Source organism: Diachasma alloeum, unplaced genomic scaffold (genome assembly GCF_001412515.2).
Source record: "Diachasma alloeum isolate Michigan unplaced genomic scaffold, Dall2.0 Dall_scaffold_00256, whole genome shotgun sequence".
NCBI classification, from domain to species: domain Eukaryota; kingdom Metazoa; phylum Arthropoda; class Insecta; order Hymenoptera; family Braconidae; genus Diachasma; species Diachasma alloeum.
Genome location: NW_021680401.1, coordinates 448,610 through 466,248, shown reverse-complemented (window position 1 = coordinate 466,248; position 17,639 = coordinate 448,610). Strand labels below are relative to the sequence as shown.

Here is a 17,639-nt window from a genome sequence, read left to right as displayed (position 1 = left end):
CCCCCCCCCCCCCTAAAAAGTGTCACGTGATTAATGGACGCCCCCTGAGACTAATACGTCGGAATGAAGTAGTGAATAAGATAAACTGAACTGATTTCCTGAGTAATTTTCGTGTAAACTTTTTTTGTGAGTCCTACAGAAATGTCTTCATGGAAATGCACCTGTCCCTCTAACATCCAAAAATATTCAGTAGTAATACTCCAAGAGCTTCAAAATTATCTGGCATTTGTTTGCAGAGGAGCTTGAGGGAAATACCCGATCAATTTTGACGCTCGAGGGGTATTTGTCGGATTATTTTTCCCAATCGGATTTTGGCCAATCAGAGTGCAGTGGAGAACATCAAGAGGTGAATTAAGCAAGATTTGAACAAATTATGTTAGTAGAATAACCCAATTTTCGTAGACTATCAAATGCAAGATACGATTTGAAATAAGCCGAAAAAATGAAGAGCTACTGCGAAATGTCCAAAAGCTAGGAGAAAATATCCGAAATGAAACGGTCGGGAAGCCTCAAATCCTGCGCTGTGATTGGTCGAAATTCGATTGGGAAAAATAGTCATCAGAAACTTATTTCAAAATTGAGTGAAGTTATCTCATTCTACCATTTCTCTACTGAATGATATGAATTGCGTCCTCAATGTGAGGTGAATCAGAAATTCATTTATGTCGCGCCGTGCAATAAGTCGAGTTTATCGCACGCTGCGCTTCGCGCAGCCTGCTCAAAACTCGACTTCTGCACGACTTGACATAAAATATTATAGAGCACTCGGTAATAAATTTCGTTTTCAACGAATGTGTAGTTTACAGGCCGAGCCGAAGGCGAGAACAAAATTTGTGCCCTTGTACTCTAATGTACTATTTTATGGAAGTGGAAGAACTGCAACGGAATCATATTGCTTATTCAAGATGGAAAAGTTATCAACCCGTTTACTTCATTATTTTAATTCTTATCCAAGAGCTGATAAGCCTGGAAGCTCAGCTATAATATTCCGAGAGGAAGCCTTAAAATGAGTTGAAATATAACATCCCATAATCGACCCATTTTACCAACGAATTTCTTTTTTTGCGAAAGAACTCTGAACTCATAATGACAAAATTTATCAATCTACTTAATGACAAGAATCAATATTGAGCAAACTTAACCCTCCTATAGTCGCACGTCTTCGGCGAACGTCCTTGGTTGCATGGTATAGGCTATTCAGTAGAAGTTTATCCTTCCGAGGGTACCCCCACTTTACGTAATTCCCACTCGCATGCTTGGACCCCACTCCAGAATCCACGGATATTCTTCTTAGTCCATACGCAATACCCCTTTCCCGTGGTCACTAGGAGGTCGATGGAATTTTATCATTAGATTTTATGTTTTTGGGGGTGAGGAATCCGGATATGTTGTTTATTTTGTCCTCCCGTCGCGCAATAATTTGTTATAAACAAATTAGTCCCCATTTTTAGTGAATAAATGTTCTTCCGGGAAAACAAAGAGAGATACAGAAAAATTGTTCCAACAAAAGTTATTCCTCTTTCTTTCACCAATGAAATAATTTTTGACTCGTCGAAATCGGTCCAATACTTCCCGAGATACAGGCTAAAGAGTGAGCGCGGGTGGATAGACTAAAAATGCGTTTTGGCATACCTCAACTCCATAATTTTTTAATTGAACATGATGAAGTCCAAGGACAAACACGTCAGGGTCACAAGATGAAACTATGATCTTTTTTCGTTGTTTTAGAGCTGACAGGAGATTTTAAAAATGTACAATTCAAAGCATTTCCAAAACCATGGATCGAAACATGGTAAAGGAAGGCACTGATCACGATTTACACATTGTTGAACATCATATATTTATAAAATTTATTCAGCGCAGTGCAGTATGCAAACACAAACGATATTCGGTTAGATACACTGCTCCGCGCCCATACTCACCTGTCGTCCGCGCAGTCTATCCACTCGCGCTCACTCTTTAGCCTGTACCTCGGGAAGTATTGGATCGATTTCGACGAGTCAAAAATCATTGTATTGGTGAAATAAAGAGGAATAACTTTTGTTTGAATAATTTTTGTGTATCTCTCTTCGTTTTCCCAAAAGAACATTTATTCACTAAAAATGGGGACTAATTTGTTTATAACAAATGATTGCGCGACGGGAGGACAAAATAAATAACATATTCGGATTCCTCACTCCCAAAAACATAAAATCCAATGATAAAATTCCATCGACCTCTTAGTGACCACGGGAAGGGGGTATTGCGTTTCGAGATATTCAATGAAAAATATTTTGAATATTGTTAATTTTTCATTGAATATCTCGGAAACTTTGGAGAATAGCAAAATTTTTGTCAAAACCATTTTTATAGAGCAAATAAAGATCTACAAAAAAGTTTATAATGAAAATTTGACTACTAGCCACAGATTCAGAGATATTCATCAAAAATCCAGCGGAGGGCTATTGCGTTGAGCGCAGCAGGAGGTTTGAATAAGTTGCGCATGGCGCCAATCACGTGACTCACGGCACTGTCGCAGGGAGGGTAACAGCTGACGCGTTGCGCCGACTGCTCCGAAATTGCTATTGTAATTTATAATAAATTAACGGTACATTTTGGGCTATAGGTTCCTAACTCTCCCCGATAGGACATTTTCTCAGCTACAAAGAAATATTTTTTTTTCCCCATCTGATGAGGTTAACTAAAGATATCTAGGATTGAAGACGACGGCCTGTCGGCAATTCCCAATTGTTTATAACAAATTGTGAATCATCCCGGCAAATTTGAGCATATACTTTTTAAAACATTAATAATTACACGTTTAGCTATCGATTGGTGTAATTTGGTGCCCTTTGGTTAATTTCGATGTAAACGACATTTTCAGAGTTAGTTTGACTGGACTATAAGCGCTGCGCCGTCCATACATTCTCGAGCGTAGCGTTGCCAGAGCCATACGACACTATAGGGATATCACCGGCCAGCGATCCACCTACTTCGCACACGCTGCTTGGGACTACCACGAGGATTGGCAACACCGCTCGTCAAATTTCCACTACGAGAGTGGTCGCAAGGGTGAGCGCTGCGTTCATTCTCGATAACCGTGCTCGACAAAAAAATTAATTGAGAAAAAAATTGTCAGTGCAGGGCAACCCTACCGTGTTTAATCTCATTAGGACATCATTTGAGGAACTCGTAAATAGGCAGAGCGTTATTCATCACATTTCTAGAGATATCGTGAAAATAACAAAAACGGCGGCTTTCAAACCATAGCGCGACCACTGGAGGGTTAATAAATGAGTTTTAGAAAAAACAACGGCAAATGCTTTCCGTTTATATTGATTCTACTGAGCCGCTGGTGAATAAAAACGAGTTTCAAGCGACGAGCGAGAGGCTAACAACTGCACGATCGAGTGACATCATGATTGGACAATGCAGTCAATTTCATCTAATGTAATCAGTGATTTCAATGTTTGCATCGAATATATGACTTCACTAACTGTATTAAAATCATGATTTCATTAACTCCATTTAAAAAAATCTATGATTTCTACATAATTAATCCTTCAAGTAAGGCGTCCATGCCACATATGGACCCGAGAGCTTGTCCTATCGGCCGGCATCCATATGCCATACGGATCCTTTCCGTGATTAATAAAAATTCATTATCTTTCGTACTATCGTAGATATCGAAGTTCTAAAAATTTCTCCATGAAGACACGTGTGGATTATGTTTCAAACGTAATCTTGGTTGTTTTTTTTAGTTTGATAATCTGAAATGATCTCCAATTGCTATTCAGTTTTGCATAGCCCTGGAGTCTCCAAAAATTATGATTGTACAATCAAAAAAACGTTGAAAAAAAGCTGAACATTTTCAAAGAGCGTTTTTGAATAATAGTGAGAAAAAATAAACTCAATAGGGAGGAAATTGCAAATTAATGATTTGATGTATCTAATGGCTGTTAGGTCGTCATTTGTCACAGTAGTCAATGGCTGTCATATCATTAGTTACCATGATAAATTGTCCATTCACTATTCCCGCTGTATCGGACATATTTCTTAATTTTTAGTAAAAACGCTCTTTGAAAATGTCCCGTTTTTTTCTTTGTACTGTACTTTTACAGTACTTTTTTGTACTGTCCAATCATAATTTTTAGGAACTCCTGCGTGATGTAAAATCCAATGGAAATTGTGATGTATTTTACATTATGAATATGAAAAAACAATTGAGATAACGTTTGAAAGATAATCCACTCGGGCCTGAAATAGATGAAATTATCAACACAATGCGACTCGATTTTTTTTTCAAGTTATTTTTAATATTTTTCTTCAATACATAAGGATTACGGAACTGAATTCGATGCCGGATGCATATTCAAATCTCTCGTTTAAACAGATAATTTTTATCAAAAATTTGGAAATTTATCGCACATACTTTATTTATTCCTTTGTCAAATGGCGCAAACAAAATTTAGATTCAATGAATTACTGATTTGTTATTGACAAATTTTCGACAATCGCCGATCTTAGCAACTGTTTGTACTTCAAACTGAGATTGGTTTTAAAGATACCAGAAAAATCTGTATAAAGGAATACCGCATTCGAACAACTTTTTGGTGAAAGCTCAAGATTATCATTAAATTTAAATTGATAATTTTTTTATCATCATTATAGAAATTGTCGCATATTGAACAGCGAATTCGAGTTGACACCGCGATATGGAAGCCGTACTTGAGGGGTTAAAGTCAGCGAAATCTCGCTGAGCCAAAATCTAAAAAATTGGGATCAAGCACTTGCTCATCAAAACGACGGATTTTATCATTATAGAACACTTATAAATGTTTAATATCTACATAGCCCTGAGACGTCATTGTCTGCCGCAGTAACGTATTTGATTCTTTTCTTCAAATTTTACCGATAGTACAAAACACCTACATCTTGTTTATTACCATCAGTACCAGAATGAACCATAAAATTCTCCACTTTTTAAAATTTTCTCTCTTGCATACTTCATGTTCAGGATTATTGACCCCTCACGTATGTGGTCGATACCGTGTATCGACCCATGGAAATGTAATGACCCATGAAAATGACTTTGCAAAATGGATCATTTCCAAATCTATAGGAAGTAACTCAATCGAAGAAATGAAAATGAGAAAAGGAATACTGTAGCCTCAATTAAATGTCGATTTCATAATTTTCCACTGATTACACGTCATCGCATTCTAGGGGTATCGAACATATACCACGCTTAGCAACAAAAGGGCCCCGTCCGTGAGGAGTTAATACACTAAGAAAAAAATCGACATAATATCACAAAAATCATTTTTTGTCATTCCGGCCGTGAGGCAGCGCTTCACGGACGCTGCGCTCCCCTCCGCGTCCGTGAATCTCTGCCTACGGCCGTCATAACAAAAAATACTGTTCGTCATACGGCCAAAAAAAACTTTTCTAGCTCATATGATTGCAGCCCTCGCCTTCGGCTCGGGCTGCAAACTCATATTCGCCAGAAAAGTTTCTTTCGGCCTAGTGACGAAATATACTATTTTGAGTGAAAAACATCACATACATATTTGATTAATTTATGGTAGGTTTCAGACAAATAATCGGTGCTCTTCGGGCTAAGGAGGATGTTACTGAATGAAAAGATGTCTTTTTTCGAAATGAGATAATATTCCGTCAAAGACAAGAATAGTTTGACTGAAGGAAAAGAAGATATTGCTTCCCTTCGAACTCAACGCGACTGAGCGTAAGCGACGGTTATATTTTTTTAATATCTGGAGGTTTTCTCTGCTTTTCTCTCTGATTCGTGATTCACTAAATCGAAGCTTTTAATATTTGTAGTCATTTTCTCATCTTCTGACACGAAAAAACCGATTTCTTGTGGCGGGAAATTCTCACTTTATCATGAAATGTTTATGTTCAAGTCACGAACACTTCACCGAAATCTGACATTGTCTGACACATTATCCGGAATTCTTATCCCAAGAAATTTACACTCAAGAGATGAGATATTTGGCGCAAGAAATGAGTTTTGTGATATTATGACAATATTTCTCTCAGTGTATATATGTTTCGTAATAATTTGCATCAAAGAAACATTGAACTCCTAAAATTGTCAACATTATGCAAATCGATGCATAATGTTGACTCGTGATTTCTTAAATTCCAATGACTACAAATAATTTAATTGTGACTTTGAATTGATTTTATCGACAAGTGACACCATGATTTTCGAAGTTACCCCCTCGGCAATGACAGAAAGGTTGAAAGCTCTAAAAAAATATGAAATTCTTGGTCGCGGATTGTTACCGGTCGCAGTCACGATCCGACGTCCCAGGGGGGTTTTTCAGTCGTCACGTCCTGCCGGCTCTTCGCGAATTATAGATGTTCTCGTGTTCACCTTTCTTGGCCTTCCACGTTTTCCTTTGCCAATTAAACTCGATGACGTATGCTGGTGCTGTTGCTGGTGCGATCCACCAAGGCCAAGTGCCTTCCGTTTTGGCCACTGTAAGTGAGAGTCCAAGTGCTGTTTGAGTTTGTCTTGACGTGCAAACATACGTGGACAAAGACTGCAGGCAAACGGTCGCTCTCCAGTGTGAACTCGTCGATGTCGTGCAAGGTGAGAAGCTCGAGTGAACGCCAAAGTACAGAGATCACATGGGAACGGTTTATACTGTGCTTTATTCTTTGTCTGCGCTTTACGATCCTTCGAGGTACTTCCGGGGGTGGTTACCGTTTTATTGGAATCGGTATTGTCTCTGATTTCCGGTCTTTTCGGTATTTCTTCCATATTTACTTCGAGGGGTGAATTCTAAAAGGAAAATTGCATCAAGTTTCAGTCAGTGAAATCCATTATTCAGGTATTTGTCAATGAGGAAAATTTTACTTCGTACACACAGTGAAATGAATGATTCATTCCAGTAATTGTGCAATCGTTAAGTGCGGAAATTTAATAGGGAGTACTCCTGAGATTATTCATCGACAAAATTCTATTTCGAATTAGAATATACAGAATATTGGAGTATTGGAGATTTCATTTGGGTACTGCTTTGCATGAGTTTACTGGAAATTCATGTTATTTTCATTCATAACCGAATTTGATTTGCCGTTTTAAGGAATAAAATTTCGAAATGGTATAAAGACGCAATATTTGGATCATATGTTGTTGAGCACATTCAAAAACTATTCCCAAAATTTCAAGTACCTTGTCCACCCCATTTTCGAGATATACATCGTCAAAAATGGAAAAAACACAAAAATTGAATGTTTGGCGATGCATATCTCAAAAATGGGGTGGACCAGGGACTTGAAATTTTGAGAATATCTTTTTAATGTGGTCAACAACATATGATCCAAATATTGCGTCTTTATACCATTTCGAAATTTTCACCAAGTATACTTACTGCGGAAGTACCTTAAGGGGAGACTACTATGAGTCTTAAAAGTCGCGGGCTATTGGAGTGAGACTTTTCATGCACACGGAGAGAAATGTTCAATAAAAATTACGAAACTCACAATTCGCTCACCGGTTACGGAATCGACTCAGAAAATTTAAGTGACGGTATCGTAATTTTCCACAGGAGATTCAGATAAAAATTACGGAACGCTCTGGAAAAATTTCGTGACAGTTATCCGTAAAATTTCCTACAATCACAGTTCGCTCCGGAATTACGAAAAAGATACGTAATTTTTATAGAATATTTCTCTCCCTGCATTGAAGATTAATTACATATGTCTAAAAACGGCTAATTAGTACGAAAAAAATTATTTTTAATTGTTCGTTTGCCCCGCAGACGCTTAAAATGTTAAAAATAGTCCGGGGCCTCCAATTTTTGAGCTGCAGAAGGTTTTTTTTTTTAAAATATTTGAAAAAATGTGTAGAATAACAATTGCAAATTAGTTTTAGAAATTCGACTCCTTTCAGAAACATTGTTCGGGCTATTTTACATGAATGGTGCAATTTTTTTTATTAAAAAGGAAACAAAATTAGTTATGTAGGAGGTAAATTTAAAAAAATTGATTCGTAATTGTTATTGTACAGATTTTTTTGAAAAAAAAAATCTATGTTGTTCAAAAGCTGGACGCCGCAGACTATATTTTTAACATTTTGAGCATTTGCGAGACGAATGAAAAATAGACAATTATTTTTTTGCACTAATTATTCGTTTTTAGATATATATAATCGTATAATCGATCTTCAATGTACGAGAAATTACATTGCAAAAGCCCACGACTTTTAGAACTTATAGTAGTCTCCCCTTAACCCTAGTCTGGTCACCAAACGCGACCCTGCGACTTGGTCATCTCTGCCGGGAATTGCCGCCGTCTTATCTAGGCTTCAGCGTTGCCGAATTCACTCTACACTGTCCGGGCGCATTTAGCAAGTTTCCGGCAACGTCACATCATGGGCAATTTCATTTAACACGGGAAAAAATTCTTAATTTAATTCTTCTCTTCGAAATGATTTGTTTTTTTAAAGGAATTTTGGGAAATATGTTGTTCTAAAAACTACTATAATTTTTTAGACACTTTAATTGACAAAGTCAAATTTTTTTGAATTTTTCCGGTTGACCAGTCAATTGTAAGGAAAGACAAACGAAGCGCGGCGGGGTTTTCCTCATACGATGACCAATCTAGGGTTAAGCCGACAGAAAGTAATTTCCGAAACGAAAACAACAATTACTTTGAGTTTAGTTCGAAATGTATTTTCTAAAAAGAATCTTGAAAACTGTCAAACTGACACTCGACTGTGCAAAAAATTAATTTGTTAAAATTTCTAAATATTCTAATATTCTATTTTCAGACGGAATTGTTCCAAATTTGGAATTAGTTGGAGAAAATTTGGCCAACAGATGTTAATAATAATATTCATCTTTAATGCAAAAATGAAGTGCTTTAAAGAAAAATCTTCTACGAGAAAAATGGCTAATCCAGATAATGTAGGTCGTCACTTGGATTATCTCAATTCAGCAGTAGATAATCGAATTAGGCAATAAGGTTCTGCTTCAAAAAATCATTGAGTAAATATCAGATTCCCAATGCTCTAATTTCAACACTGATTTGCCTTTCAGATTTCCTCATTTGACTGTAGTTGTGTGTTAATCGTTTCAAGTAGAAAATTCCTCATTTGTTTGAAAAAAAAAGAAAAATAACATTTGTATTTGATCGATCTCGTAAGAGGGTGAACAGTCTAATTATGGAACACTCAAGGCTCTTCGGAGGTTTGGACAATGGTTTGAAAATGAACTATTGTTTGAAAAAATATAAAAAAATACTGGTCGATTTCAAATTCCGTAGGTTTTAGAAAAAAAAAGAAAAACATATTATCTAATGAGAAATAATCGGGAAAAATTAAAAATTATGTTTAAGTCCAAAAGACCTGTTACGGAACACGTTTGCCAAATATGGAACATCGTGCGCTCAATTACGGAACATTAGAATTTTGTGAGACGGTGAAAAATTAGGAACCCGAAATAATAAGGTTATTTTTAGAGAAAAATGTCAACAAGTTCAGATTATAATTGACAATTGGAATTGTGATGTAAATTGTATTATGTAAAGAAATTCTTACAAAATGAGTAATGTCGATCACATGAACACATCACTCGACTTTTTTCGTATATGAATTTGTCAGAACAATTTAACAAAAAATAGAAACATAAACGTCATTATATTTTCAACTTATCAATTATTTACATACTTTCGACTGACTGACTACTCTGGCACGTGCCAAACGAAAACATCAGTGTTCCGCCGATTGGAAATGCCATGAAAACCCAAACCAAATGGCGGAACACCCGTATATTTGTAGGAATAAGAACTTTCGGATAAAATGAATTCACAAAGATGAAAAAATGAAGCTTTTAGGATCAATATTAGTCTGAACTCACGATATTTAATGATTATTAATCCACGTAACTTCGTTCGGCATATTAGTGGTCACATTGTCACATCTAACTACTGACCTGTCGCAAACTGACGGAAAAGGTGGCAGGGTTTATTTCCATTATTGAGCGGGAAACAGCAGATAGACCACTAAATATATTCTCATATCATGGATGGAATCATCGACTTCTATTTTGCCGAATGCGCCAATCCTGAATATGAAAAATGGCCTCAAAATTTTGAAACTTTTTTTCTTTCGTTTCGAAAAATGAATAAAATCCATGAAAATGACTTTCATTTTTACGATTTATTGATTTATTTATCATAACCCAGCCCAGAACTCAATTCAGAGTCGAAGAGATGAACCAAGATGTGTCACTCAAATCCGAAAATTATTTTTTGGGCAATACCTCGAAAGGCATAGTAGATAGAGAGATTTTTGTAATGACCTTGTTTGAAACGCAACTAAAATTCCAGAACATTCTGGTCGACTATCGGCCTACTTCGAAAATCTCCGGGACCCTTCGGGTCATCAGTCATAAGTCACCGAAACACGCGCGAATCAGTTTAGGCTTAGCCTCTCACCGTACAAGTCTATCTCGGGCAAATCACCTGTACAAGTTTTATATCGCACCTCACCGAGTACAGTAGCTTCTTGAACCTCACCTAGCTCACTAGTAATCAAGTACATCACCGGTCTTTGTAAGATCACCGTTTTGTTCAGTACATCACCTCTGTTGATTAAATCCAGTCTAAATTCAGTGACTCAACGAATTTACAGTGAAAGACAATTATCAATTTAATTAGACATTCAACTATTGAAAACCAAAGAGTGTAAATTAATTGACAAGTGGTTCGACCCCACAGAAATATAGTGTGATTATTTTAATCCGGCTACAGTAATTTTCCCAACAACTCCCTCCACATTTTCATCCCACATCCACCCTAAATCTAGTCATTCACCAAACAGACCTTTTTTATAGGCCTCATTCTGCTTTACAAAAAAGATGCCAAAAATGTCTCTATCTCCTTTAGATTTCGAGATATTTTTGAAAAAATAATTTTTTGGGAGGAGAAAATTTTGTTTTTCTCTACATTTCACCTTTGAGTTTATGAAAGCACTAAAAATAAAAAAATGTTTTTGTTAGGAAATTTTCTGAACTTTCCGATGAAAAAATTAAAAAATTAAAAAAGGTTGAGGAACGACCCCAAATGGCCGTTTGATACTTTCTTTTGGAATTTTCTATGCCAAAATACATAGATACATAAAAAACAATATTCTTTTTGAAAAGCTGAGAAAATTTCCGACGAAATCTACCGGTTCAAATGTTTTTTATCGTTATAAGTGACTGGTAATTAGAATGGAAAAAAAAAGTTTTGAGAAGAAAAAAAAATTCAAACTTAAATATCTCCACCCATAATTGAGTTAGAATGTTCCGTTAGTGCTCATTTTTCTTCTTTTGAACTATACTTTTCGAAAAAAAATAGAAAAAAAGTTTTAAAATTTTGGAGCAATTTTTCATATTCAAAATGGGCGGACTCATTAAAAAAAATCGATTCAATAGATAGGTAAATATTCCATAAATCTGGCAAAATATTGGAGTGTTCCGTTAATGGGGGGGATTCCGCAATTGAACTGTTCACCCTACTCCGCACAATGAAAATACTAATTTCCTTACTCCATTCGATCTGCCTGGATCCATCGAGTCTTCATTCATCTGTATAGCTGGCACTGTTGGATCTTGATTACTATTGAATGTCTCCTCAGACTTCATACACTCCGATTCGTTGTCATAACCTTCGTCATTCTCCTGATGTCTCCTATCCATATTTTCGTTGTCCTTCATTACACGACTAACTCCACGTTTCTGTCCGTCAAACCGAGTTTGACGTGTGAACATAGGTGGTGGTATGTGTCTCTGAAAATCCAGAAGAAAAGTGAAATCTCAATTTCTTCCCCAAATAAAATAAAAGAGCAAATAATTTTTAATTGACGTACAATTTGCTCTTTCCCCAATGGCAAGGGTTCTTCAAAACTTTCTTCATGTCCCTCCATAATCATGGGATCATCCTCAACTTCAATCTCCTCCAGCTTGACATCATTAACTGCAGAACTACCAGAGCCCGATTTCGACAAGAACGGAATAGCATGAGCTTTCCTGAACTCCATCTGATGCAGTCTAGTCTCCACCTGGCACGCCTGACCCCGCGACTCAACCCTAGAGTAAACATTGTTGCTTTCACTTCGATGGTCTCCAGAGAGACCGCGAATTTCAAGATCTGTCGCAGTTTTTATCAGAGACGGCAAGTGCTCCTCAGCAACATTTATGGAACCCCGATACATGAAATCTAAGAGACACTCCATTTCCTCGATCGGAACACCTGCAAAAAATTAAAGGTTTTTATCGTGAGCGAAATCTTTCGGAGAGAGAGGAATTTATTTCTATTTTTTTATGTTTATTGCAAACGTCATAAGAGATTCCATCTGGTAAATAATATTGATGGAAAATTGAAGATTTCATTTATAATTATTAAGAATTGAAGATATTTCTTAAACATGGCCCGATTATGGCGTTATGGCGATTTTTTCAATTAAGGATATCCTATTGGTTCAGAAATTTGAGACATCTTTTACTGGGGGAAATCCTCTTCAGAGCTTATAGAATATTTTTTGGTAGGGCTGCCCACGAGACTCAAACGAGACTTCATTTTGGAGGGATCGTCTTGATCTTAGTGATCACGGAAAATTTCGGTATCATCACAGTCTCAAAAGAGGCAGTATCGGCACTTCTTGAGATAACTGACAGTCAATTTATCTCATCTTCGTTTCAAGTTTTTCGCATTTATTATATGTAAAAGACTGAGACGAGACGACCGAGACTGAAACCGAGACTTTGCATTGAAAAAGCATGAGAAACTTGAGACCGATATAAGATAAATTGAATGTGAGTCATCACGAGAAGAGCCGATACTCCCTCTTTTAAGACTGTGACGAGATCAAAAGTTTACGTGTTCACCAAGACCGAGACGATCGCTTCAAAATGAAGTTATGCCATGTTAGGCGCAATATCAGCTTTAGTTTCCGAACTTTTTCGAGAAAACGATTTTTGAAAAAATGAAATTTAACACATTGTCTCCATAAGAGCTGTATATTGCCACCTTCAATCCAATAGTTCATGTATAATTTGTCTTAAAGCGTTTTCTCGTACACGTAACCATATATGACTTTGTTCGTTGTACTCTCTAGTTTTTTTTTGCGACATTAATAGTATGGGAGGGTAGGGCAAAACGGACTAGGCGGGCAAAACGGACCACTGACAGAAAATTGATAATTTTTGTTTTTCTTCCGAATGGAGCAAATTCGAAGTCATTTGTGGTTGGAGGCGATTAGCAAATCTGATCAAATTGCGGTTGAACGGCACTTGTTGTCTACAAAACTCCTGTGACGGTTACGATCCAAGAAATTCACTTTTATTTCAACACATTCAGTGTTTCTGATTTGAAGGAAAGAAAAAAAAAATTACCAATTTTTTGTCAGTGGTCCGTTTTGCCGTCTCAATCCGTTTTGCCCTACCCTCCCCTGTATTAGATCAGAAGGGCATGAATTTCGTTCTCGACGAATGAAGTTTACAGGCCGGGCCGCAGGCGAGGTCTGTACTCACATTCGTTGAAAACGAAATTTATGCCCGAGTGGTCTATACTATTTTATGTTACATCGTGTGATAGTGGAGTTTAGACTTTACTTTAAACTTGACTTATCGTACGATGTGACTTAAAAAAAATAAGTTTCCGGTCAGATAATTAAACAATCAAATTGAAAGCTTCTTGTTTGGTACGATGAAAATATTGGGTGGTTTGAATCTTCGCGTTCTTGGGGTCTGGCAACGGTCCGTTCAAGTGACTACTCGGACCGAATTTACTAGGTTATATGGAACACATGTGCAGTGTTGCCGTGTGATCGTTAGAAGTGAATAGATCAACGAGAGCCAGGTGTGAAAGTGAATAAAATCTTGGTCATACTATTCATTGAAGAAATTCCCGAAAAAATATATTCAACAATGAAAAATCCGACAAAGTATGGGGATGGCAAGATTTTCGACAAAACTGAAATCTTGCTTGAAAAAAAGTTGATAACTTGGGTGAAGTCCTTGGATATTCTGAAAACGATATTATCAGGACAGACGCAAGAGCTCATATATCAGAAGTGGCTTTGATTGTTCATGGATTTAGAAATTTTTTTGAAAAACTCATCCATAATTCAAGTTATGCGAACGGCTTATATCAATGAGATAAAAGCCTTCGATCATTTACTTTTTTTTAAACAGAATATTTCAATTCAGAGTTCTACATAAAAAAATTGAATTTCCATGAAATTCCATTCTCAAACTTATTTGAAAATTCAAGACTGCATGTATGAAAGAATTTTATAGAAAAACCTAACCAATTCGCTAGGCAATTCTGTTGGATTAGAAATTCAATAGAATAAGTTGTATAGAGAAATTAAATTCTATTGCCTTTTTCTACAGAATATTTTCTAAACATTTTAATAGAATTGATTAAAAAACAATAGAAAGTTGTATAAAAATTTTTCTGTAAAATTTTTTCGTGGTTGTATATTTATCAGAATTTATCATATTTCTATTAATTTTTATGGAATAATTACAGTGAAATATGCAGTTTACATTCATATTTTCATCGAATTATAAATTTTAAATGGCGTAATTCCTTGAAATTCCAGCGACACTGTTACTTGATAAAAATTTCTGAGAAGTGTACCAGAAATTTCATTCCGTTGACTGGGAAATTTATGTAAATCAATTATTTTTTTCTGCAAAGGACAATTGAGGATTTCGTTATCAATTGATAATTCAATTTCAAACGCAATTAAGATTATAGATATTGGGAATCAATACGTAGCCGTCGATGAAATTTGAACTTAAAATCGGGCAGTTGATGATTAAGATGAGATTTCACGGGGAGCTTATCTGGAGAGATATTGATAGATGGGAAGGAAATTCCTTTATCGTTTGTAATGTTAAGTGCAAGTCTAATAATGAAGCATTAGTCCCAGGGTAATGTCACAAATGGAAATTGATACTTGGACAATTTATGGAATTCCAATTCTTCCTCTGAATTTTTCATACATTAACCACCCCTCACGTACGGGGTCGATGCATGGTATCGACCCATGCGAATGTGAACGCTTGTTTTCAAAATTGATTATTTCCAAATCTATGTGAACTAACTTGATCAGACAAACAAAATTGGAAACCGGAATACTGTAGCTTCAATTACATACCGGCTTCATAATTTTCCATTCATTAGAAATAATTGAATTCGAGTCGTATTGAGCACATACTACGCTTGATAACAGAAGGGCCTCATCCGCGAGGGATTAATGGACGTTCATGGATTTTTGTATTGATTCTATTCAATTCTCTTCAGGTAATTCAAGTAATGAATAAAACTCATAATGATTGGAATTTCTATCTGACAGAAAAAACTAAATGTAAATTACGTTTAAGAAGTCGTCTTTTACGCTTCCTGAAGTGGATTTTCCGCTTGAAGTTGAAGCGTAAATTATGCTCAAAATCGATGAAAATTACGATGATTTTTTTTGTATTTTACATTCACCTAATTTACCATTTATATAATTAATCCCCCCCGCCCAATTTTTAAGCAAAAAAATTCGCCATCTCCCTTAGTTTCGAAAATATCCTTGAAAAACTGACCGACGAGCTACCCGAGTGGAAATTCCGGTCAGGTATTGATCAAGTTGACGGATCTGATCCTGATCAGACATGTTACGCCTCCGACCAATCCGGATTTGATCAGGACGAATGGATCCGAACTTGATCAAGTCAACTGTATGAAAACTGGATGACTTGTCTGTCAGTATCAATAACAATTATCAATGATAATTAATTCAAAACAAAAAATTATTCAATTCTTTAACCGTAGGCCGCCTCTCTTAATGAATCTCTACCGTTATTACCTCTGAAAAAGCTTATTATTTTTTTACCGATGCTGGGGATCGAACCGGGGACCCTATGATTGCTAATCCTCTGCCCTAACCACTACGCTATCGCGCTATTACTATTGAGTAAACTGTACATTGCTTATATGATTTGTATCGGGGTATTCATTGAATTTACGATTATTCCTGATCTCGCGGATGTGCGTGTGTATTCTCAGAGATAAAATATGTTCAATTAAATTTTTATTTATTTCATTAATGAATAATAATAATGATAATAACAATAACACTAATAAATAAATAGACATTTAGTGATTGTTTTTCTCTAGATCATTTGCGTGTAAGTTTGATACTCCTTTAATACGTATTTACGGCACCATCATCCCTCCCTTCTGTACATTTGAAAAGGGCTGGCTGTTAATTAAATTGATTAATTAAATTAAATTCAGTAAATTAAATTAATTTAATTTAATTTATTTTAATTATAGTATAATGATCCTTTTTAAAGATTGAAAATAATTATTGATAATGGTTGATAAAACTTAATTTGAATAGTATAATAATAGTTGATTAAATTATCCGAAAAACTTAAACTTAATTAAAATTAATGTCAGGTGGAGCGGATCTAAATCTGATCATATTCTCTTCAATTGACCCCTTTCAAATGCCGATCAAGGACATCAAATCCGAATTTGATCAAATTGGGGTCAGGGAGCCGACCTCAGGGTGAGATCGTGCCTACCTGCTCAGAACTTGATCTGAACCCGCCTGTAGTTTTTCGGATCCGATCTGCTGGATCAGAACTTGGTCAGGTTCTCATCAGGAATCACCGGATCAGTCGAACCTTACAAAAACCTGATCAAGTTCTGATCGTACTTCAGGTTTGGCCTGAAGCAATTTCCACTCGGGTAAGTCGATTATGGGAGGGGGTGTAGCGTCTCACCTACAGACGCACACATCTACGCGTTGACCAGGGACACAGACGAAAAGATGATTGACGGGCGAACGAAACTCCCGTGCTGTCTCACTCGCTCTCTATTGTGTCACGCGCATATTTCGGATTAATTCCATCTACGGAATTGGACTGTCTTGCGAATTGAGAAACACCTCAACGAAGCAGTCCGGCACTGACCGCCGAATAATCGGGAGTCACCATCTTCTCCCAGCACTTGTAAATATCTCTAAGACGCATTCAATAATAAACAACAATTTTACATTAATTGTTAGTAGAGGATTGATTCAAGCCTTTCCCAATACACCTCAATCTCTACAGGGGGGGGGACTGTTCATCGAGAATTCAGTACAACCCCCCACCCCTGATGCACCCTGTTCCATACAAAGATCCCCTTGTGTAAACCCTCCCCACTGACGGAGCCCCCCTTACCCAAAATCCTCTGAAATAGGAGCCCCCCTCTCCCCCCCCCCTGCGGACATCGGCCCCATGTACCATAAACCCCTTTAATATATAAAATCACCCCATGTATAAAACCTCCTTCCTGTATCAAATCCCCCATATGTAACCCCCCTTTCATATGTAAAATCCTTTAAATTTAAATTCTCCCATATAAACCTACACAGAGAGAAATATTCAATAACAAGCACGTATCTTTTCCGTAATCCTGGAGTGAACTATGGTTGTAGGAAATTTTACGGAATTGTTACGAAATTTCATATGGACCAGAGCGTTCCGTAATTTTTATCTGAATTTCCTGTGAAAAATTACGATACCGTCACTTAAATTTTCTGAGTCGATTCCGTAATCGGTGAATGAATTGTGAGTTCCGTAATTTTTACTGAA

General features: G+C 36.5%; 1 protein-coding gene across 3 annotated transcripts in view; it reads right to left on the bottom strand.

Moving 5' to 3' along the window:
• The window catches only part of LOC107037565 (protein tramtrack, beta isoform), a 27,365-nt gene that overhangs the window by 2,465 nt on the left and 7,261 nt on the right, over nt 1-17,639 (bottom strand). For 2 of the 3 annotated variants that reach the window (XM_015256186.1, XM_015256185.1), the window contains 3 exons: nt 11,864-12,246; nt 11,544-11,783; nt 6,380-6,790 (listed from right to left, as the gene is read on the bottom strand). In XM_015256186.1, the coding sequence (XP_015111672.1) occupies nt 6,380-6,790; nt 11,544-11,783; nt 11,864-12,246 (1,034 nt within the window). Of the gene's footprint in view, nt 1-6,288; nt 6,791-11,543; nt 11,784-11,863; nt 12,247-17,639 lie in introns of all 3 variants that reach the window. The other variant, XM_015256187.1, reaches the window with a different exon arrangement.